At 54.4% G+C, this 22624-nt stretch overlaps 2 protein-coding genes across 6 annotated transcripts in view; one reads left to right on the top strand and one right to left on the bottom strand.

Moving 5' to 3' along the window:
• ZC3H18 (zinc finger CCCH-type containing 18) overlaps positions 1 to 8687 on the bottom strand; it is a 51084-nt gene extending 42397 nt beyond the window's left edge. For all 5 annotated transcript variants that reach the window (XM_036833738.1, XM_036833739.1, XM_036833740.1 and 2 more), the window contains exons 1-2: positions 8517 to 8687; positions 1711 to 2300 (exon numbers count right to left, since the gene is read on the bottom strand). In XM_036833738.1, the coding sequence (XP_036689633.1) occupies positions 1711 to 2286 (576 nt within the window). In that variant the 5' untranslated portion in view covers positions 2287 to 2300; positions 8517 to 8687. The remainder of the gene's footprint in view (positions 1 to 1710; positions 2301 to 8516) is intronic.
• Positions 8688 to 19655: 10968 nt separating this feature from the next.
• LOC118885894 (thyrotropin-releasing hormone receptor-like) lies at positions 19656 to 22208 on the top strand. The gene is made up of 2 exons (XM_036835071.1): positions 19656 to 19760; positions 21019 to 22208. Exon 2 carries the CDS (start codon positions 21756 to 21758, stop codon positions 22185 to 22187), a length of 432 nt encoding a protein of 143 aa, XP_036690966.1. The 5' UTR covers positions 19656 to 19760; positions 21019 to 21755; the 3' UTR covers positions 22188 to 22208.
• Positions 22209 to 22624: the final 416 nt, after the last annotated feature.

Genomic DNA, 22624 nt, shown 5'->3' with positions numbered 1-22624 from the left:
CAGACGTGGCTTTTCTCTTTGTAAACTGAAAAACCAAACTCAAGGCAACCTCAACCAATGATTTCATCTTCTGCCCAAAATGTCGTCCAAACTGATTAACTGGAGTCTCATGGCATCTCCTTTTCCTCTGGTAACCCTGTGGTCAAGGTGAACTTTCCAGATGGGAAGGGAAGCATAGCTGGCGAAACCTAAGAGTGTTCATAGATAATGTCCCGACAATACCCTTTTAAATGAGTACAGTATTAATAAGTAACGGCTGTTAATTTAGGAGATCATCTCCTACACTTAGTTGTGAGAAGATAAAAGATCTAAAATTCTAAGCTTGTAACTACATACGCAATCTTGTAACGCCCCACAAAGTTCTGCTCTCGTGAACCAAAGCTTGAGAAGCACGGTCTTTGAAAACCAGGCCACAGCCACGGCCACCGCGACGCAACGTTCGCACCAGCTGCCGCAGGAGCCTGGCACTTCCGGCGAGCCGGGGTTACGTACTTAACCAGCCCCTCCTCTCTCGGCAACCCAGAGCGCTTCTGAGGTGCTCCTCACACCTCTCCCCACGGGGACTCTCCGGGGAGCAGAATCTCCTTGCTGGGATATTAAAGGCCCCAGATCTTGTCAATCTGCTCCGTCCCTCTCTCAACCCCTTTTAGTAAAAGCATTTCTCAGCAGGACTTCAGGCTCTTCTCCCCCAAGACTCAACTTCTTAAAAGATCGTGACGGAAATTCTTTCAACAGAATCATCTGTCATAAAAACCCAACCTGCGCACAACTAAGATGATTATTACTGGGTACCTTCTCCTTAATCTGAAGGCCAGATTAATTTAAATAAGTTATAAGAATGTGATGCCTTGGTCAGAAGCCAAAGCGTTCTGACACACAACCCCATTTTATCCAGTCCTGAGGGTCTTTTTAGGGACACTCCCAAAGAAGCGTGGCCTAGCTGTGACCCTCAGGAGCGAAGAAGGGCAAAGATAAAAATGACTAAAATAATAGAGAAAGCTGGAAGGAAGTTTTTTCAGTCTCAAGAACCTAACAGGGGACCTCCCTGGTGGCGCAGTGGTTAAGAATCCACCTGCCAATGCAGGGGACACAGGTTTGATCCCTGGTCCGGGAAGATCCCACATGTCGCAGAGCAACTAAGCCCGTGCACCACAACTACTGAGCCTGTGCTCTAGAGCCCGCGAGCCACAACTACTGAGCCCGCACACCTAGAGCCCGTGCTCCGCAACAAGAGAAGCCAGGGCAATGAGAAGCCCACGCACCGCAACAAGAGTAGCCCCTGCTTGCCGCAACTAGAGAAAGCCCACGCGCAGCAACGAAGACCCAGTGCAGCCAAAATAAATAAATAAGTAAATTTATATTAAAAAAAAAAAAAAAAAAAAAGAACCTAACAGGAACTGAAATCCACAATGGTTCTAGTTGAATACTAACTCAAATATTACTTAAAGACAGCAAAGAAAAAGGCAGAAAATTACTGCTTGTTAAAAAAAAAAAAAATCTAGAATTTTACCGCAATCCAACCAACAGCACCAGATGAGTGAGGGTCCACGGGACTTCTGCCAGCTACCGACTGGCAGACAGTCTTCTGACTCTAGCCCACGTCCCCTGATTTCAGCGCTCCCTCGTCACCACGGCCACGGCTCCCAGCACACGCCTCGTGTCCCCCTCCTCCGGGGGCGCTGCCGGCTCGGCTCCGCTGGGCATACTCACGTCGATCTCTCCGTCGTCGATCTCTCCGTCGTCGTCCTCTTTCCTCTTCTCCTTGGCGGCCTCCACGGGCTCCCTGTCCTCCACGCCGCGGACGCCTGCCTTCCCGTCCTCCCCGGGAGCCCCTTCTCCCCTCTCCTCGTCCTCCTCGGGCCCGGCCTTCTCGGTGTCGTCCTCCTGCGCAGCGGGGGCCGGCTCCTCGGGGACCTCCTCGTCGTAGTCTAACTCGTGCTCGTCCAGGTCCCTGGTGACCGACGAGGCCTCGTCCCTCAGGTCGTTGGTGCGGTCCTCCTCCCCCCGGCCCCCCTCGGCCCGCGGGGGGCTGGCCGGGGCCCCGCTCAGCTCCTGAGCCTCGGAGTCCTGGTCCTCCTCGTCGGAGCGACTCTCCTCTTCCTCCTGGCTCAGTCCCGGGGCGGCGCTCTCCTCAGCCTCCAAGTCAGAAGCCCTCCCCCCCGCTCCATCCAGGTCCTGCTCAGACCCACTTTCCCTCAGGATGTCATCGTCCGAGAGCCCCTGCTGCTCCTCTTCCTCATCCTCCGGAGAGCGAGGGTCCCGGTCAGGGCTCTCGGCCACATCCATCGGTACCCACGGTTCTGCAAAACAAAGAGAACACACACTCACAGCATCCAGCAAAAGGGCCAGTCAATCTCGCGCTGGTTTGCTGGGCCCCGTGCTTGCCTCTGACCAGCAGGAGGGCTCGCCCCGCCTGGCTCCTCCACACCCCAGACCCCAGTCCGCAGACCACTGGCACTGCACCCCAGGCCTCCGCGGGGCCGGGCCGAGCGTGTGGAGCTGTGCGCCAGGAGCCTCACATCTGGAGCCACCGGGCAGCGAGAGACCCGGCGTGCCCACCTGCACACAGGGCACCCCGACTGGTTATCAGACAGTGGGCAAGAAGACGGGCATTGCAAGCGACAGCTTTTTGGGTTCGTAAAGTAATTACTTGTGAAATTCAGGAAAACGTGCATTCGGAAGGAGGTGGCAACACTGAAGGCAGCGCCTGGCCTCTTCCGGAGTCACCCCGCAGGGTCTGGAACAGAAAGCCGGCCCCAGGACATGGGCCATCTCCCGTTCCTGCACATGCCTCTCCAGGTCCGGTCGTGATGGCCGATCAGACCCTACTGGAGCAGCCAAGGGACGCCCGGGAGGCCTTCGTGCGCTGTGATTCTCGAGAACCACTGTTCCAGGACAGGCAGGTCATGGGAAAGAACTCTGGCAGAAAATCTTACATATTTAAGTAGTTTCTTATATAAAAAGACCAACAGTGTCATTTTAGAAGATTTCATTTCTATTTTTACTCACTAGATTTAATTATAAAGTGACTATTTTCTGGTTTTCCCACCCCAATGTGCAAAGATAGGACATTGTTCCATTGGTTCTAAACGCAGGTTGCAGAAGGTGGGCTGAGACGGTGTGTGCATGAAATCAACACCAAACAGCCTACAAGCAAACATTCACCATCCACCATGCAACGGGTAGCGAGTAACCACTAAGCTGGTGTGAAATAGCAGGAACAGTGAAGGGTTTAATGTTCACTTGATTCTTCAAAATTTTTTATTTAAAATAATGTATGCCCCAGTCATGCTACTTGGTACCTCAGTGAGATCTGGAAACGCACAAGTATATTTATATACTCTATATAAAATTACTTTATGCATTTACATAACTAAAAATTTAAAGTGTATCTTTTAACTTTATACCTTCAAAAGGAGAACCTATGTTTAAAGATGCACATACCAAGAGTTGGTACATGAACCCACAGTTAAAAACAGTTTTGTTTTGTTTTGTTTTTGCTGTTAATGGAAATTATTAAAATTCAGCAAACATGAGGACAAGTCACTTAAAATTCATCACTTAATAAATAAACTAAATGGTTAGCAGTAAAAGAAATTTACAAACCAACCAATCCATTCAAAGTCACTTAAAAGTAGACAGCTTTGAAAATGATTCACTTTTCAGTCTTCTAACTACACTATCCAGAGGTAGGACTACTGGAAAGAATTATTAAAAAGTTAGCCCTAAAATGGAGTATTTTGCTGCCCCGTGGCTTCCTGGCTTCCCTGTGCAGGGCACAGCCTGTCACCACACACATCACCCCTGCAGCCCAGGGCAACGAGCAAGGCAAGAAGCCTACCGCAGACAGGGCCCGGCACCCGCACCTCTTCCAGACAGCGTGGGGGCGTTAGGGCAGCCAGTCAGGGGCCAGTGGCAAACCGGCAGCCTCCCTCCTTAGCTAATGACATCAGTAAAACATAGGAGATTTTCCTTTGTGTATGATGTCCTCTGCCTACCCTTGTACAGTTTTTATTACATTGTATATAACAAAACCTCTCCACAGAAGGGCAGGGACTTTCATTCCCCGGCTGCTTAGGCTGGCACCTGGGAGCCTGTAGGCAGGCAGTCACGCGCAGCTGGTCACTGAGCCTCAGACATATCCCTACTGGAAACCTGACAAATTCTGATTCTCACATCATAAGTCTAATGGCAACCTTGGGAACCAAGTCACCTCTGAAATCAATCAACTGGTAATCAAAATTAAGTGTCCCCTTAAACTAGTTTAAAGTCCACAAAACTGATACTCTAGCTTTGCAACATATTATTATCCTGTTCATGGCACAGAGGCTCCCTCACTAGTAACTTGATAGCAGCCCCTTCTTGGGGCCCAGGTGCCAAAAGGTTTCATTGTCATGATTAGGTCCAACCAAATTGTTCTTTATATTCTGGCAAACTTCGATTTAAATCCTAGGGTAAGAAATGGGAGAAAGAACGCCTAACTTCAACTATATGAACTCAAGCAAGTGGGCCATGTCTTTCTGGGACACATGGAACAGGGCACACAGTGTGGGCTTCTGAGTCAGAACCTGAATCCCAGCGCTGCTGCTGCTTCCCAGCTTCAGGGTCTTGGGCAAATTACGTAAACTTGCCAGACCCCAGTTTGTTCATCTGAAATACGGGGAAACAGCATCCGCTGCAGAAGTCGTTGCGACACCTAAATGAGATCAGCCTGATGGCTTCCAACACCCACACCCCTCTCCCCACCAGACTGCGGTCAGTCTCCTGGGTGCTCAGGAGACAGCCATCCAACACACGCTGGATAATCAACTCTGCACGACCACGTGTGCAATAAAATCAAGTCCCCCCACCTGCTGAGAGACTACCACTCCGCCAGGCACTCGACCCAGTTCCTCGCATCAACCTTCCAAACAAACGCTGCTCCCCTCACAGAGAAGGAACCCAAGGCCACGTGGCCACTGAGCGCAACCCGGGCTTGCATCTCCGAGCCGCTGCCGGAGCAGGTGCCCAGTGCTGGCGCCGGCCCGATGCATGACGCGAGCTCCTGCTACCTGCCCAGGGACTAATCCCCACTTACCGCCACTGTTTCGACAGGAAAATGGGACCTGAGCTCTAACTGACTTCACACGTGCTTGTTTGGAACAGAGCCGTCACATAAATCGGGGACTTGGACTGAACCAGGAGATTTTGCCTGTTGCTCTTTTCTCCCTTCTAAAGTTTTGTGCTGATCCAGCTAGGTTGCTATCTTAGCCCTTCTAGAACCAAAAAGACACATTTTCACAGAGACGGAAAAGTTACTATATGATCCACACAGACTATTAAAGAACAGTGATGACCATATGGGAATCAAACTTGCGACACCAGTCACTTATTTTTTTATTTTAAATGTGTCTGAAGTTTGAACCTTAGGCACTTACACTGAAGGTGAATCTCGTAAAAGAAGCCCTCACAAAGGTGCACACTTCTACACCGACACCACAGGAAACGCTGCCTCAAATTAAACTCCTGAGGCTGCTGTACTGTGTGTAAAACAGAAGTACTTGCAGAGCCCGCGTGCCCCGCGGAGTTTGTACTATGGTCACTCCAGCCGTCCAAGCACAGAGCTAACTTCCCTCCTCTCACGGGCAGTTTTCAGTGCTGACCAGAGGTGGTAGAGTGCAAGGCCCTGTGTGCACCTGCTCCTATCGGGGAGGACTACCGCTGGCAGCCTTCTGGGCAGCACGGATCGCTCCGAGAATCCGAGGAAGGGGATGGCTCCTCTCCCTAGAAAAACCTGGACATACACAATTTATCCCCCACTTTCGGAGTTCAAAACCTCCTGAGGTCCACCCACTGAGAACTCCTGCCCTAAGTATGCTGTACATTATTCTACTACATGCCCAAACTCGCCACACCGTGTACCGCAACTATCTGTTTGCAAAGTCTGTTGGGAGACCCCCCCGCCCCCGGCCCCATGAAGGGCCTGAGTGGAAGGGCTCAGAATCACCTGGGTTCTCCGAGCTCAGCAAATGGCTGGCACTTGGTAGCAGAGCTACCATATAACTTATTGTCTGAACTTGGGGGCGTGTTTGAGACTGAAAGGGGGCACGGTTAACCATTACAGCAGGCATGAGCCTGGCTGTCCTAGGCACACTGGGACACACAGTCACCCTCAGGAGGCCCTGACAATCTCCTGAGCAAAGGGGTCCCATCTCTTCTTTCCCTGTGGAACCTCCTGGGATTTTCCAATCTGAGGCTACACACAGGTGAACAGCTTGCAGAGGAAAACATGCCAAAGAATCTTCCTGCTTATCAGAAGCAACCTGAGTCACACCCTGCTGCACAGAAGGGGTGTGTCGCTGGGGGTCAGAAGACGGTGTGTGTTCCAGGCCCCACTCTGGGCGAGTTAACTGGCTCTCTGGGCATCAGTGTCCTGTTTTGAGATTAGTTCAATTCGGCAAATATCTGAGTACGTGCTCTGTGTCAGGAGCCAAGAAAACCATGTGGTCTATTAAATGCACACAATGAAGTGGAGGGTCCTCTGGTCACGTCTTCACAACCCCCAGGCTCACTATTCTTACTCAGTCTGTTCTTCTCACACCATCACCCTGTCATCGAGCGTTCTTGGCAAAGTTTAGAACTCTTTAGTCCTCTGGCCCACAAGACAGTGAACTCGCCTGGAGAACAGAATAGCAGTGTCCATCACTGTGTCTCCACAGCACACTACACTGGCACACGGGGACGGAGAGACGCTCGTTGAATAAATCACAAGGTCTCATTACTCGATGAACTACCTGTTGCACGCCAGAAAGAAACTTGAAGTAAGTGCCTACTTTTTAGAAGACTATTCTAGAACTGAGAGACAGAGTGGGTGCTGCCTCGTTTCCCAGCGGTCATTCTGGAAGGCTGCGCCCTGACTGCAAGGACACTGCTACAGTACACAACATGTGGGAACTTTTCTTTCCCAGCAACCTTTAGAACCTGCAGGACACTCCCCTGGCACTCTCAGTGGCAGCAAATCTTCCCTCTCTCACGGTGGGTCACTTTGACAAACCGCAGGAAGCTGTTCAGGGCCTGGTCTGGTAAGTGAGGTGAGTTCCCAAGCCAGGTAAGATGGTTTTTGGTCAAACGTGGGGTGTGACTATTGAATGAGACTGATTTTCCTCCTATGGCTTGTATATTTACTATGGCTTGTATATTTACTACCAAAACAGGAGTTCCAAAGAGGTTTTGGCAAAGGAGCACCAAAGAAATACAAGCCTAACCTTCCAGGTTAATAATTTTTAACAGAGCACTCCCTATCTGAATGCCCAAGTTCTGCTACATCTGGTTAAAATTCAGACTCGTAACTTCATGGATTTACAACATCCAAAGGAAGGATGTCAAGGTTGGTGATAGACACCATCCCCAAACTGACTAAACTTGACATCAAACGACTCCTCAGGGAGGAAGCACTCACCTTGAGATGATCTGTGAAAAAGGAAAAAACCTCTTCAGTGTTTGATCGTTTCCCACCCAGAACCGGAGACAAGTTCCAGCCTCTGGGACACACGTGATTGGTTTCCAGAGCTGGCTGGGCTCCACACATGTGCTCAGATTGTAAAATCATCAGGCAAAGACTCCCCTGCCTGGGAAGCGGGCATCAGCCTGGGTCCAGGCTCACCCTGAGAATCCCAACCTCTGCTCTGGGACAGGACCACTCCACAGGCAACACGAAGGAGATGAGAATCAAAGGAGAAAAGATGACAGCACTGCTATGCCTCTAAATGCCCTCTTCGTCCATTCTCCCCAAAATGATCTGAAGAACTGACCTGCTCTCACAGATACAGAACTGAACAGCTCATTTAAGACGATCAACCACTCTAGCCGGCAAACTCAGCTGTCATGAAGTAGTCAGTAAAACTGAAGTTTTAGCAAGAGTAAGGCTGAAAGTCTTTAAGTCTTAGGTTCTCCCAGCAATGAGCCGGCATCCTTTGGGCTCTTAACCAAAGGGGCACAAGGAATTTTATTCCAAAGAGTGGCGCGCGTCTTGGGACACAGCCAATAGGTCCTACCTGTGCCTCCGGGAAGCCGAGGGAGCAAGTTCCAGGAGGCTCCGGGGAGCTCAAAGCTCCCGAAGAGCCTATCCCCAATCCGGAGGGCGAACCTGTGTGCCTCCTTCCGCCCCCCACCCCATCTTTGTGGGCGGAAAGCAGTGCCACGCGAATATCCCGGAAGAGAAATGACAGCTTCGGGAGATCAACCCCACTGCAGGGAGCGGAAGCAGCTGTCGGGCGCTCGAGCTGAGGGGGTCCAGGACCCCCAGGCCGGCTCGCCCGAACCGAACGTGGGATCGTGCCTAGCTCAGCTTCCCCTTCCCGGGGCCCGAAAGCCACGTTTCGGCGGGGGGCAGCCTGGAGCGCTCCCCGGAGGCGGAGGCGGAGGCGGAGGCGGCGGGGCTCCCGGGCCTCGGCTCCGCGCAGCCGCCACGCTCCCCGCCCGGCCGCCTCGGCCTCCTCCTCCCGCCGGCCCGGCCTCCCGCCGTCGCCACCACTTACCTCAGCGCAAGGGCAGAGAGGGGGCCACGGCTTCGCAGGAGTCGGGGCGGCGCGGGGAAGACGTCCCTCAGCCCTTCCGCTCCTCACAGGCTCCGGCTTGAGGCGCGACGCGGGCGGAACAAACGGGCTCCACTACCCGCGGGGGCCGGCCATTGTGCGACGTCATCAGGCCGCGACGGTTGTCTGCGGGCCGGCGGGCTTCCCTCGCTCGCCACGCCCTCCGTCCGCTTCCTTCCGGCCTCCGCGCGGCCGCCTCCGTGCGGCCCCGCCCCCTCGGCGCGCGCCCGCCCGAGCCAGCACGGCGCAGGCGCGGCCGGGGCACAGCCCCTGGGGCGGGTCTCCGAGCCGGCGCACCGCCCGCCTAGCCGTAGGGTGGGCTTCCCGCGCCGCGCGGTCTCGTGACCCGCGAGCTGCGGTTCGCGCCTGGCAGTCCTCTCCGCGGGCGGTACCGGACCCGCGGAGGTGGGTCCTGCGACGTCGGGGCTCGGAACTTACGTGCTGCCATGCGGCTGGAGAGGTCCCAGCCAAAGTTAATCCTTTGCGGGAAATGAGTTTAAATAGCAAATCTTAAACATTTTAAACTTCTTCCCGGGGACTAAATAGCTCCCTCTCTGTTAAATATAATCAGTGCAACGCAAAATTAATCATTTTCGAGAAACTGAGTTTAAATGTCAAAGACTAAACATTTTTTTTACAAAGAAAATATTTTTATTTGTATAACAAATATTCTAAGAAATGATGACATAATAAAATTAACAGAGTTGATGTGATGTCGAGACACAAATAAGTATGTAATGCTATTGATGATTAATCATTTTGTTTCATCCAACCTCCCATCGATTATTTTAGAGAGCATCTCTGGTGTATTTCTGACTGAATCTTAAGCATGATGTATCCAGGTGATTCAATTAGGAAATCTTTGAAAGAATGAAGCCTAAACATTTTTAAAGACTATTTCTATGCGACTAAATAGCTCCTGCTTTATCAAGTATAATCAGTCCAACACAAAATTTAATCATTTTTTTGAGATACTGAGTTTAAATGTCAAAGCTTAAACATTTTATTATTATTATTATTATTATTATTATTATTTTTTGTAAGCAATCCAGTGTTGAAAAGTTTGCTTCATCATTTTGTGGTGTTATCTTTGGGTTAAGAAACAGGATCAACTAAAAAGAAAATTTCATAGAGTCCTGGTGGATTTTGCCACACTGTGGCTTGTAACCTATTTGCTGGAAGCACCATAAAGTTCTCAGTAGTAAAAAATCAACCTTAATTAGCTTTTAAATTGAAAAGCAAATTTTTTGTGTGTGCTGTCTTAGAATGAGAGGTCCAGGGTGGGATTTTCCCCATAGGAAATAAATAAAAATAGGAGTCCCGGCTGGCAAAAGGACATAGACCACTGAAAGCTTAAACATTTAAAACTGTTGCCAATGTTGTTAAAAAGTAGCAACAGGTCCAAAATGGAGTCACTTATGCTAAGCCTATCAAGACTTAATACCTAATTTAATTGAAGTTTTAGCCTCTCCCTAGAGTGGAAATTTAAACCCATCAGTCAGCACTAGGGAGGTGATCTGCCTAAGACCCCTGCATCCCCTAAGGGAAGGTGCCCTTGCTGGAAGTAACCCACCCTTTTAACTTCCTTGTCTCACCCTCCTGTACCTGTAACAACCTCCATTTTGTACAGCTTTTAGAAGCCTTTCTGCTTGCTACATGGGATGCAGCCTGATTCATAAATTGTTGAATAAAGCTAATTAGATCTTCAAGATTACTCAGTTGAATTTTTAACACTGATTTCTTTAAAATAATCAGCTCAAAAAAACAGAAACAAAAACCAAATAATAATCAGCTCAACACAAAAGTTAATCATTTTTTAAAGATACTGCGTTTAAATATCAGAGCTTAAAATTTTACACTCTTTCCATGTGGATAAACAGCTGTGTATCTTACTAAATGCAGTCAGCTTAATGTCCTTGATCAGAAGGACATCATGTGGCATTGGGAGTATTTTTACAGCTTACCAACTGCCTTCACAGCCCTCAGGGTGGAGCCACACAGAGCCTCCTGCAGAACATCAAACTGTCCATGTTACAATAGGAACCTGCACTTAGAGGGACCCTAGGCTTGGTCGAATGCTCTGCTGTCCTCGCCTTAAGATTCTTAATCATTTTTGAACAAGGGGCCCACGTTTTCACTTTGCAGTGGACCCTGTGTGAATGAATGAGCAAGAGAAGAAATTGAGGGCATTGACATGGAGCTACCATTTGACCCGGCGATGTCACTCCCAGAGAAATGAAACGTGCGCACAAAAACCTGTACACGAATGTTCCAGCAGTGTTATTCACAACAGCCCCAGAGTGGAAACAACCTAGGTGTCCATCAACTGATGATGGCTCAGTAAAATGTGATCCAGGGAATTCCCTGGGGGTCCGGTGGTTAGGACTTGGCCCTTTCACTGACAAAGACCCAGGTTCGATCCCTGGTCCAGAAACTAAGATCCTACAAGCCGTGTGGCACGGCCAAAAAAAAAATGTGGCCCATCCATACGGTAGAGTACTACTCAGCCACACAGAAGATTGAACTCTGTCTAAGAAGAGATGCCGTGGTCCAACCGTAAGAGGACACAAGAAGGTGGAAGGGGGCTTTCACCAGAGCCCGGATCCTGGACTTCCAGGTTTAAGAACTCTGAGAAATAAATGTCTGTAGTTGAAGCCCCCCAGTCTGCGGTATCTGTTATGGTCATCTGAGCTGACAAATACATTCTATTTACATGAGATATCCAGAAGAGGCAAATCCACAGAGTCAGAAAGTAGGTGAGAGGTTACCAGGGGCTGGGGGAGGTGGGATGGGGAATGACCACTTAATGGGGACAAAAGTTCTTTTAGGGGTGATGAAAATGTTCCAGAGTCAGGCAGTTGTGATGGTTGTACAACTTTGTGAATATACTAAAAACTACTGAACTGTGCACTTTAAAAGGGTAGATTTTTGGGGGTGGGAGGAATTGGGAGATTAGGTTTGACACATATACACTATTGACAGTAGGTATAAAATAGACAACTATCGAGAACATACTGTATAGCACAGGGAACTCTACTTAATGCACTGTGGTGACCTAAATGGGAAGGAAATCCAAAAACGAGGGGATATTTGTATATGTATAGCTGACTCATTTTGCTGTACAGTAGAAACTAACAATATTGTAAAGCAACTATACTCCAATAAAAATTAATTTTAAAAAAGGGTAGACTTTATGGCATATGAATTATACTTCAATAAAGCTATTCTTTTTTAAAAAAATGAAAAGAGCAACTAAGCTTGTGCACCACAACTACTGAGCTTGCACTCTAGAGCCCGCGAGCCACAACTACCGAGCCCGCGTACTACAACTACTGAAGCCTGCCCTACTAGAGCCTGTGCTCTGCAACAAGAGAAGCCACAGCAATGAGAAGCCCACGCACCGCAACGAAGAGGAGCCCCCGCTCGCCGCAACTAGAGAAAGCCTGTGCGCAGCAACAAAGACCCAGCGCAGCCAAAAATCAATAGATAAATAAATGAAAATTAAAAAATAAAAGGAAAGAAATGAAGGGAGATGGTAGAGGAGAGGAGGAGGGTGGGAGCTGAGAGGCGGTGGGAGAGGCTTGGGGGAGGGGACTCCTCATAGGTGAATCTCTGAGTGTCCTCCTGTTTCTCCCTCCCCTTGCCTCTGGATCCAGCCACATCACCACCTGCCAGGATTAAGGCCAGAGCTCCAGCCACTCCCCCCGTTTCCCGCTCCATCACTGCCCCGAGCCCTACCCTCTCCGGGCACTCAGAGCCATGTGTCTAAATCTCGGATTGGTTCCAATCTCATCACTCCGGCCTGAGACCCCTCCAGCAGCTCCCTCTGCCCCCAGATAAAACCCACCCCTGAGCACGCTGCCCCCCACTCTGTACCCCCGGGCCGCTGCTGGCCCCTCCGCCCCTCCCGCCCGGTGTTACTAATCACAGTGTTTTCAACATCTGGAGTGTGTGTGTGTGTGTGTGTGTGTGTGTGTGTGTATGGGGGGGGCGGGGAGGTGCAATTAGAAAGACAGAAAATGGCCAAGGTGGGATTAGAACCCAGGTCTCTCTGAATCTAAATCCTCGACCTTGAGCCACTGAGTCCCCAGGTGTAAGGATGCAAGCAGTGTTCTCTAGGCCTCAGTGTTCTGGCTCTGCGAAGTGGGGCTATTCACCCCTGCTGCCTCCCTCTCAGGAGGGAAGGAAGAGACAGGAGGTGATAGGCACAAACATCTGTCCTTATATGGACTCCCAGCAGGCCTGGTGCCCAGCGATCTTGTGGAATCCTGGGAGGCAGCCCCACCATTCTCTCCGTTTTATAGTCAGGGAAATAGAAACTGTAACATCTAAGAGCTGGGATTCCACCCCAGGCAGTTGGACCACAAAACCCAAGTGGTTGGGCTTCCCTGGTGGAGCAGTGGTTGAGAATCTGCCTGCTAATGCAGGGGACACGGGTTCGAGCCCTGGTCTGGGAAGATCCCACATGCCGCGGAGCAACTAGGCCCGTGAGCCACAACTCCTGAGCCTGCGCGTCTGGAGCCTGTGCTCCGCAACAAGAGAGGCCGCGATAGTGAGAGGCCCGCGCACCGCGATGAAGAGTGGCCCCCACTTGCCGCAAGTAGAGAAAGCCCTCGCACAGAAACGAAGACCCAACACAGCCAAAAATAAATAAATAAAAAAGAACCACTATGTCCATCGAAATAAATAAATAAATAAATAAATAAATAAAAATATAAAATACTCTAAAATCAAAATTAAATAAAACAAAAAACAAAAAACCCAAGTGGCCTAGCGAATGAGGCTGTCTCCAGATTAAGGTACTCTGGCTGTGGCTGTTACGTAAGAGAAACGTAAACACCTGTTTCATCCAGCCCTGGTCATTTGGGGTCACTGTCACCGGCAGCCACTGTGACATTAACTGGCACATCCCCCCACGTTCTGTGGGACAATAGGTGTGGTTCCATCAGGCAAGGGCCTTTGGGTCAGTCGAGGGCCTGTATTAACATTACTTATCGTATAAAATAGCTGTGGCCACGGGCTGTGACAGACCTCTGCACGGCCGTAATCGTGGAACGCTGGATGGGAACTTAACGGTGTGGTAATCTGCATTGGGCCACGACCACCTTGGGAAACAGCGTGGCGTTAGTGAGAGCAGCGCCTGGGATCAGCAGCTCCACCCTAGACAGTGGGGTCCCTGGATTACCAACAGCAGCAGCACCTGGGGATTTGTTAGGAATGCACATTCTCAGGCCCCGCCCCATTCCTGCTGCTTGAGGACCGCTGGCTGTGGGCCAGCGGCCTGCAGGTTAACAGGCCCCGGGGAAGAGTAAGAACCACTGGCCTGGGACTCTCTTGCCCATCCCAGCAAGGATGTTCATGGGTCCCTTCGTAATAACCGAAAGAACAAAGGCAAAAACGAGAAATGGCCCAAATGTTTACAGGTGATTGTAATATCGCACAATACTTGCAAGATTGTAATTGTTTAGCACTGTAACATATGGATCCCAAGCTTCTGTGTACGAATCTATACATAAATCTATACAGGGGTGAAGCGAAGCTGCTTCCAAGGTGGGAGGGGGCGCTGGGTGCCCTGCTGAGGAGCCATGGGGCCATGGGAGGCTCCTGAGCAGGGCAGTGACAAGAAGGGCGCGGCAGGTGATTATTTTAAAACCCCTGTCTGACAGCTCTTGCGTCTGGATCACCCGGGGGTCTGCCCCGTTTCCTCTGGTTTTCAGCGATCTGGCCCTTTTTCATCGCACGACTTGTATTTTCAATTTGCTGTGGGACATTGTGGATGAATTATCTACTCCCAAAGAAGGCGAGGCTTTATTCTTCCCTGCAGGTGGTTTTAGCAGACCACTGGGCCCTGTTAAGATTTGCTTCTAGGCGTCACCAGGGCCGGTCTGTGCTCCCGGGGAGGGGCCTCCGACGCCCACCTCCCGCATCTGCGGCCTGTCTCTCCCAGTGCCACACATTACTGGCTCCGTGCCGCGGACCTCCCCTCCCAGGTGCTTTCCGCTGGTTCCTGAAGTTTTCCCCAAGGCTCACTTTGCCCTCTGCCTTCGCTCAGGGCTCATCCCCTCGACCCCGCCCCAAATGCCTCAAATTATGCGTGTGTGTCTTTATGAGTTTGTCCAGGGGCGAGGGTGAGCCCCGCACAAGGGCTTCTGTCTGAAAGCCACATTTGCGAAAATGAATCTGCTGGACGGATCCACTGGGAGGAGGGAACCAGGAGTTCTCGCCTCTCCAAGCGACCGGATGCCAGCCAGCCTCCGCGCTGCCTCGGGCTGTCACCAGAGGGCGCGCCACTCCGGGCATTTGGGGTCCCATGCTGGGAGGGGCCTCAGGCTCCTGGACGTTCAAATGCTGTCCGTCCCCTGCACTAGCTCACGGTCACGTGGTGAGGGGCCCAGGTGGGCGCAGGCTCACGTGCGGGCCCTGACACGCACACACGTGCACACTCCCCCATCTTCATCCAGACCCCACTCACATCGCAGCCCCTATGCAGACGCGGTGAGAGGGCTCCACTCAGGAAAGGATGGGCTCCACCGTCAGGGGTGCTGACCCCCGTGGGGCCCCTGGTCCCTCCAGGCTCCATCCTGGCCTCATGGGGTTCCCAGCACTGACCCCACCTGGCCTCCTTCCCTCCCTGGAGACATCCAGGGGCGACCCTGAAACCCAGCCAACAGGTGGCTGCCTGCGCCTGTCTCATGAGGTTCACAGGCCCCGGGGAGGTTGGGGGAATGGGCTCCTGGGACCTCCTCGCCTGAAGCTGTGTTGTTTATGTGGCCCCAGGGCCCCTCACACGGCAGGGCCTAGGCAGGCTGGTTCTGGTGAATGAATGAATGAATGAATGAATGATTTTTTTTTTTTTTTGGCCTCGCCGCATGGCTTGTGGGATCTTAGTTCCCCCACCAGGGGTCGAAATGACGCTCTCAGCAGTGAAAGCGCGGCGTCTTAACCGCTGGGCCGCCAGGGAGGTCCTGATGAGCGAATACTGAGCTAAGGGATGAAGGTCAGCTCAGTTCCCACCTCGTGGCCTTTATCGAGGACCCTGGGTTCCCTCTCATGGTGGACAACCCGGGGGCGGCAGTTTCACACCCCAACGCCCTCCTCCACTCTGGCCACCAACAGAGCCCACGTGAACCCGCAGGCCATGCTGTGGTCCAGCCGGCAGCCTCCTATGCTGAAGACAAGTAGACGGTGGTGGCCGGGCTCCAGGACGGCCCCAAGGGGTCCTGCCTGCCTGCCTGCCTGCGGGGACGGACCTCCCCAGCAGCCCCTCAGTCAGGCTGGGCCTTGGCGACGCAGGGGACAGCGTGCTGAGCTGCCGTGTAGGGAACCCGGTTCTCTGCTGGTCTGGCCGCAGGGAGAGGCAGACGCCCCGTGCAGCTGGCCCATCCTCCCTGTGGGCTCCAGCCAGGCAGCGGACACCGTCCCAGCCGTCATCACGAGCAGAGGAGCCGCCGACAGAAAGGCAGGATAACGAGGAGGCTGCAGTGTCAGTCCTGCGCTGGGGGTGGCCAGTCACCCGGCACCAGAGGACCAAGGCGGCAGGGGCACTGCCATGGCGGGGACCAGGCGCCCCACCCACAGGTGCCCCGCCCCTGTGTGAGCTCACTGCCTGAGTGTGACTTCTCCCCTTTCAAGCACCAGCCTGCCGAGTCTCTTTACGCCTACAATCTTCTGTCTCTGCCTCCGTCTTCCTTTACACAGACATCACCTCACTCTCCAGGAGCACCTCCCACCCCACCCCTTCCTCACCTGGCCTGGAGCCACCCCCTCCTCTCTGCCCAGATTCCAGCAGAACCCATGGCCAAATACCCAGGCGTGCTGCTCAGATATTCATTCATAACCAGACAGTGTGGCCACCAACCAGCCAGAAGGGCCTCCGACATAGGACCAGACATTTACGCTTTGGATCCTGGGCCGTGGAGACGTCTGGACGGTTCCAGGGAGTGTCAGGGCAGCAGGGTGGAGGGCCTTGGGACCAAATACAGGAAGGATCCCATGAGACAGGCAGCCTTTCAGTGGGGTATTTCATCTCCTTTTCTTTCTTTCTTTCTACAATATATTTTAAAAATATTTATTTGGTTGCACCTGGTCTTAGTTTCGGCAGACTGGCTCCTTAGTTGCAGCTCACTGGCTCCTTAGTTGCAGCATGCGGACTCTTAGTTGTGGCATGCACGTGGGATCTAGTTCCCTGACCAGGGATCGAACCAGGCCCCCCGCATTGGTAGCTCGGAGTCTTATCCACTGCGCCACCAGGGAAGTCCCTCGTCTCTTTTCCTAACTACAGAATCAACCCACATTTATCGATGCAGACAGAGAAACAAGGTGACCCAGGCGCTGGGTGTCCCTTTTCTCCAGACATTTCTGGAGCCTATGGCCGAGGACACCAACTTTGTAGAAGGAGAGATTTGGGTTCAGATACCAGCTTTACCATTGGCTAGCTCTGTGGCTTTGAGCTAACCAACTTGCGTCTGTGAGGCTCTGCTTTCTCTTCTGAAAAACGGCGACAATAACAGTTGCCACCATGAGGGGATAGTTGTGATGGCCACACAAGATGCCCAGGGCCGGGCCCCATGCCTGGCACATGCCAAGCTCCTGGCGGATGGCTGCTATTAGACACGAATACATTTTGCAAACAGGTGAGAGCGCTCACCTACTGTTTGCAGCCCGCCCTTTAACTCAGTGGATTGCATGCCAATCAGTTTTTCTCAACCACATCTGTTTTAACTGCCAGACATCCAGCTGTGGGGACATAGCATCAAGTCCTTACCACTCTGAGTGGACATCTAAGTTGTCAGCGAGTTGTCTTACTGCGAACAAGAGCTCCATAACTGCCTCATACCTGGGAGAAGACACCGAGGGTTCCTGTGCTGCTTGGGCGGGGTGTTGCTGGCTGTAGGACTCCACGGGCACCCGGAGGGTGGAGACGCGGGAAAGTCTGCGGGCTGTGGTCTGTCCACAGGTGAGCTAGTGGGTGAGAACTCAGGGCGGGTGAGGCATTCTGTACATAGGTGCTGGGCGGCGACGCCCCTGCCCCTCTGGCACCTTTTTCCTGTCCGAGAGAGAGAAGGAGGAGCCCCGCGCCCAAGAGCAAGGCGAGGGGTGTAGAGCGAGGGCCTAGCGTGAGGCTGAAGACAGATCCTAGTCCAGCGTGGTGATTTCAGCACCAGCCAGGAGGACAGCAGTCGAGAGCCGTCCTGGGAGCGGAATTCCCAGGGGAGGGCCATCCTGGAGGAGAGGGGGGAGGTGCAGGAGGTGGGTTAGGGCTGGCAGGGAGAGCCAGGGAGATCCCCTGCCCACCGGGTACTGCGGAGCCCTCCGTGTGGCCCTCCCAGGGTTCCAGGCAGCCCCAGTGGGGGCCTGGGCTGCCATGTTTGGGGCAGTAGGACCACAGCCTGCCAGGCATGCTGTCTCTTCTGCCGCCCTTTCTCCTCCCCAGCAGCCCTCCCCCCCCTCCACTCATCTCTGTGTCCAGCCAGGTCCTGGGAATCACATCTTAGGGACCAAGCAGATGAAAATGCACTCAGCCAGGATTCACGTACAGGAGTGTTCACAACAGTGGCGCCTGATTCCCCCAAACTGGAAACAACCCAGAAGTCCACTGAGAGTCCATCACGCGTGGGCATATTGCAGTCCAGCCCTACGGCGGAGAATCACACAGCAGGGGAAACGGACGAGCTGGTTACACACAGCCAGGTGAGTCCCCACCCGCCGGTGTCACTGGAATAAGCAGGACACAGCTGCAGTGGCTCTGGTTATAGAAAGCTCCGAGGCGGGCAGAACAGAAGACAGTGATGGGGCGCCCCCAGGGTGGGGGCGGGCGATGGCACGCATGTGCTCGCTTTATTCATTCAACCGTTGTTTCATGTTCTGTGCACCTTTCTCTGAGTATATTATGTTCCAAGATCAAAACATAAAGAAACAAGAGAAGACGCTAGGTGTTGTTGGTCTTTCTGGAAGACATGTATTCAAGGGCACTTCGCCTGGATGCTCGATTTGGTGGCCAGGGATCTGCACGCTACCCAGGTCCCTCCAGCCTGAGGCCTCCGGGCCTGGGACTGGAATCTGCACTTTATTTTTTTTTTTTTCTTTTTAAAGTAGTTGCTCTTTATTTTATTATTTTTTTAAATTTATTTATTTATTTTTGACTGTGTTGGGTCTTCGTTTCCGTGCGAGGGCTTCCTCTAGTTGCGGCGAGCGGGGGCCACTCTTCATCACGGTACGCGGGCCTCTCACTATCGCGGCCTCTCTTGTCGCGGAGCACAGGCTCCAGACGTGCAGGCTCAGTAGTTGTGGCTCACGGGCCCAGTTGCTCCGCGGCATGTGGGATCTTCCCAGACCAGGGCTCGAACCCGTGTCCCCTGCATTGGCAGGCAGATTCTCAACCGCTGCGCCACCAGGGAAGCCCTGGAATCTGCACTTTAAATGCCTTGGAAGAGCCAGGCCGCTGGCCACTTGGGGGTGACAGCTGGGATTCCTGCTTTCTGAGCCAGCTGAGGGGGCCCTTCGGGCTCTGTTCCCAAAGGCTAGCCGAGAGAAGGTGTGCCAGCCGTGGGGTGCACAGCGGCAGTCCCAGCCCAGCAGGAAGGGTGGGGCACCCCTGCTCCCTGGAGCCCCCAGGCCAGGGCCCCAGTCCCGCTCCTCCACCTGGACCATTCACACCCCTGCCCAGGCCTCAGTCTCCCAGCCAGCACGGGCTCAGCTCAGGGTCCCCTCCTCTCCAGATCACAGTGGAAGGCCCTTGGGGGGCGGTCCCCGCACCAGACTCACCTTCAGATTCCAGACATCTGAGCCCCCCGCCCCCCGCCCCAGTAATCCCAGCCCCCCGGGTAAGGGGACCAGTCCACGCCCTCCCCACCTCCTCCCTGGGTCTCCGCCTCTTCCTGTCGGGCTCTAGGGGCTCAGCGGGCTAGCGGGGTCCTTCGCAGCCTGGCGAACCCGCGGCCTGGGGAAGGCAGGGGGCTTGGGCTTTCTTCTCACCGGTGTCCCTGCGGGGGAAGCTGCATCGGCTGCCTTCAGCTCCGCCAGGGTGGCCGGTGGGGGGCGGGGAGAAGGTGGCGGCGCGTGCGTGTGAGCGCCCACACGTCTGTGGGCGGCACTGCAGCCTGCAGGACCAGAAGCCTTGCTGTGGGATCGGCTCTCCTCTCCCCCGTCCCCCTCTGGGAGGAGGAAGGTGCCGAGGCTCTTCGCTGGGTAAGTTCTCAGCTGGGAGACGGTGGTCCCGGCTGCCCGCCTGGCGGAAGGCTTTGTTCAGACAGGCTCGCGTGCAGGCAGGAGGGGGAGATGGCGGTGAGGGGGAGGGGGGCCCCCGAGACACCGAGGCGGCAGGGGCCGCTGGGTGAGCGCCGGGCCGCAGGGGGCCTTGCACACGGGGGTGGGGGGCTGCTGGGAGACCTCTGGGTCTGTCCTGACCCCGGGCCGCCGGCTGGAGGGAAGTGGAGCCTTTGGGGTCGCGGCGGCTGCTGTGACCCTGGGGCCATCGTCTCCTCCAGCTAAATGGGAGAGAGGCTCTTTTCCAGGAGAGCGAGGGGCCTCAGGCCGTGTGCATCCATGTGTGGGAGTGTCTGAAGACGCCTGTGGGCACAGGTGTGTGGCGTGTTCTGCGTGCTTGTGCACCTGGGTGTGTGAGCGTGGACGGTGTGTGTCTTTAGCTACAGCACAGATGCCTGGGTTGTGATGTGCATTTGTGTACTTGTGTGTGCTTTTGGGTCCCTGTGTTGTGGGTACAGGTGTGCGCGGGGTGAGTTAAGTGTATGCATGCAGAGGTGGGTGCATGTGTGTGTGTGTGTCGTTGTGTGTGGCGGGTATGCTGTGCAGGGGGGGTTTGGTTCATGTGTGTGTCTGTGTGCTTGCGTGTCCGCATTTCTGCGTGTTGCCGCGCACAGGGGGAGTTGGGCTGTGTGTGTGGGCAGCATGTGTATGCACGTGTGTGAACACCATGTGACTCTGTGTTGCATGCGTGTGCGGTGCAGGTGTGCTGTGGGTATGTTGTGTGTTGTGTGTGTGCTGCGTGTGTGCGCAGGCGTGTGGTCGGCGTCCTGGGGCCACCAGCTCTCTCGCAGCCCTGCCCTAACTCTGCACCCTGGTCCCTGCCCCGTGGGCCACAGCGGGGGCCGCCCTGTGAAGCTCTGGTGGCGTCAGCCTTGGCTCCCGCCGCTCAGCAGAGCTCCGGCTCCGCCTTGGTCCTGGGGCGCCTGTCCAACGGGGAGGCGGGGCTGTCAGGGGCGAGGCTGGGCTCTGCGGGAGCAGGCAGGCGGCACTGCTGGCCGGTGACACCTACGGGGTTAAAGGGTGGAGGTGGGTGGCGCGTGGTGTGCGTGTGTAGGTGTGCTGTGTATCGCGTGGCATCAGTGTTGTGTGTGCTCTGGGCCTTCACCCGTTTGCCCGAGTCCCAGCTGTGACTTCACTCCTCGATCAGCTCACGATACAAACCCTTTTGCCATCACTCCAGGAGCTGAGAAGGGAGAGAGGGGCGCCTATGAACCTCGATGGGTGGACGGGGGCTGGCTGACCCTGGCGTTTCCAGAGCAAGAGGGAGCAGAGCCCGCAGAGCCACGGCTGGGGCCCTGCGGATGCCCTGGGCGCTCCCGTCTCATCCACTCCGCACAGCCCACCCGGGGTTGAGCTAGGATCCCCTGAAGGATGGGGAGACTGAGGCCCAGGGTGATTAAAGCCTCAATTTTAACATTAGTAATGGACACGCGACAGGTGCCAGGCTCCAGGCCCTGTGCCTCGCAGTTTTGTGGGACTCACCGTGTCCCTGAGAAGCAGGTGTCTTGATTCCCGAGCTGGCTGGGGCTTGGACACGCTGTGTGGCTTCCTAGTGACAGGGCAGCTGTCCGCTGAGCGCTCAGGAGGTGCTGGGCTGGGGCTTGACGTGCGTCCTCCCAGGTTTAACCTCCGCTCGGCCTCACGTCTTCGGGATGACGGCCGTCTGCATTTACGTACCGGGGCACTGAGGCTGGCAGAGCAAGTGGCTCGCTGACTGTATTCACGGCAGAGACCAGAAGGAGCATCCCTGTTCTGTCCCTCGCCTGGCCAAGCAGTCACGTCCCGAGCGCCGGGTTCCTGCGTGTCCCTGGGGCCGGGCTCTCGGAGAGGCAGGTGTTCATCCAGCGGCGTGAGGCCCGGCCGCTGGTGTGGACGCCTCCCAGAGCGCCCTCCCCCGCCAGCGCCTGTGCCGCCACCATGGAGAGCGGGAGCGGGCCGGGCAGCCCCCGCACCGTGTCCCTGGTTCCCGGTGATGCCGTCCCCAGCCCTGAGGACAAGATGGCCTCGGTCCTCCCGGCGCTCCTCGTGTGCGTGGTGGGCGTCGTGGGCAACGCCACGGTGGTCCTGGTGGTGCTGAACACACGGGACATGCACACGCCCACCAGCCGCTACCTGGTCAGCCTGGCCCTGGCGGACCTTACTGTGCTGGTGGCAGCCGGGCTGCCCAACGTCTCCAAAAGCTTGGCTGGGCAGTGGGTCTGTGGCCACGCCGGCTGCCTGGGCATCACCTACTTGCAGTACCTGGGCATCCGTGCCTCCTCTTGCTCCATCCTGGCGTTCACCGTGGAGAGGGAGGTATACCCCGACCCCTGCTGCAGGCCAGGACTTCCTGGCCACGATCCTTGGTAAACTGAGTCTGCTCCCCATTTATGGAGGGGGCGCTGTGTGGGACCCTGGAGGAACCCGGCAAGGGTGGGGGCAGGCGCCGGGAAGCGGGCTTCTCATCTCACCTCTGCTACTGACTTGCTGCGGAATGCCAAGGCAACCCTGCACTTCTCTGGGCTTGGTGTCCCCACCGGGAACGTGGGCACTGGGGCCGGACAGTCTCTTGGGCCTCTTCCAGCTATGAAATTAATGCCTGAGAGGCCATCTAGCCTCTAAGCATGTGGACGCTGAAACCCACTGACCGGGTTCAAGCCCAGCTCTGCCTCTTCCCAGCTGCGCAGCCTTCAGCACATTGGTCCAGAGGATCAGGATGTCTCGTCCAGGGCTACACAGAACGGGGACATAACCAAGGCCTTCTGACATCCATACACTGGCCCGGTCCTGGCTCTCCCCTACTGTGC

This window comes from Balaenoptera musculus, chromosome 19 (genome assembly GCF_009873245.2).
Source record: "Balaenoptera musculus isolate JJ_BM4_2016_0621 chromosome 19, mBalMus1.pri.v3, whole genome shotgun sequence".
NCBI classification, from domain to species: Eukaryota; Metazoa; Chordata; class Mammalia; order Artiodactyla; family Balaenopteridae; genus Balaenoptera; species Balaenoptera musculus.
Note: the sequence above shows the minus strand (reverse complement) of the source record. Positions and strands in the feature narration are given on the sequence as shown.

What these genes read in the sequence shown, in the direction of transcription:
- LOC118885894 (XM_036835071.1), top strand. Translation starts at nt 21,756, where the DNA reads ATGGAGAGCGGGAGCGGGCCGGGCAGCCCCCGCACCGTGTCCCTGGTT.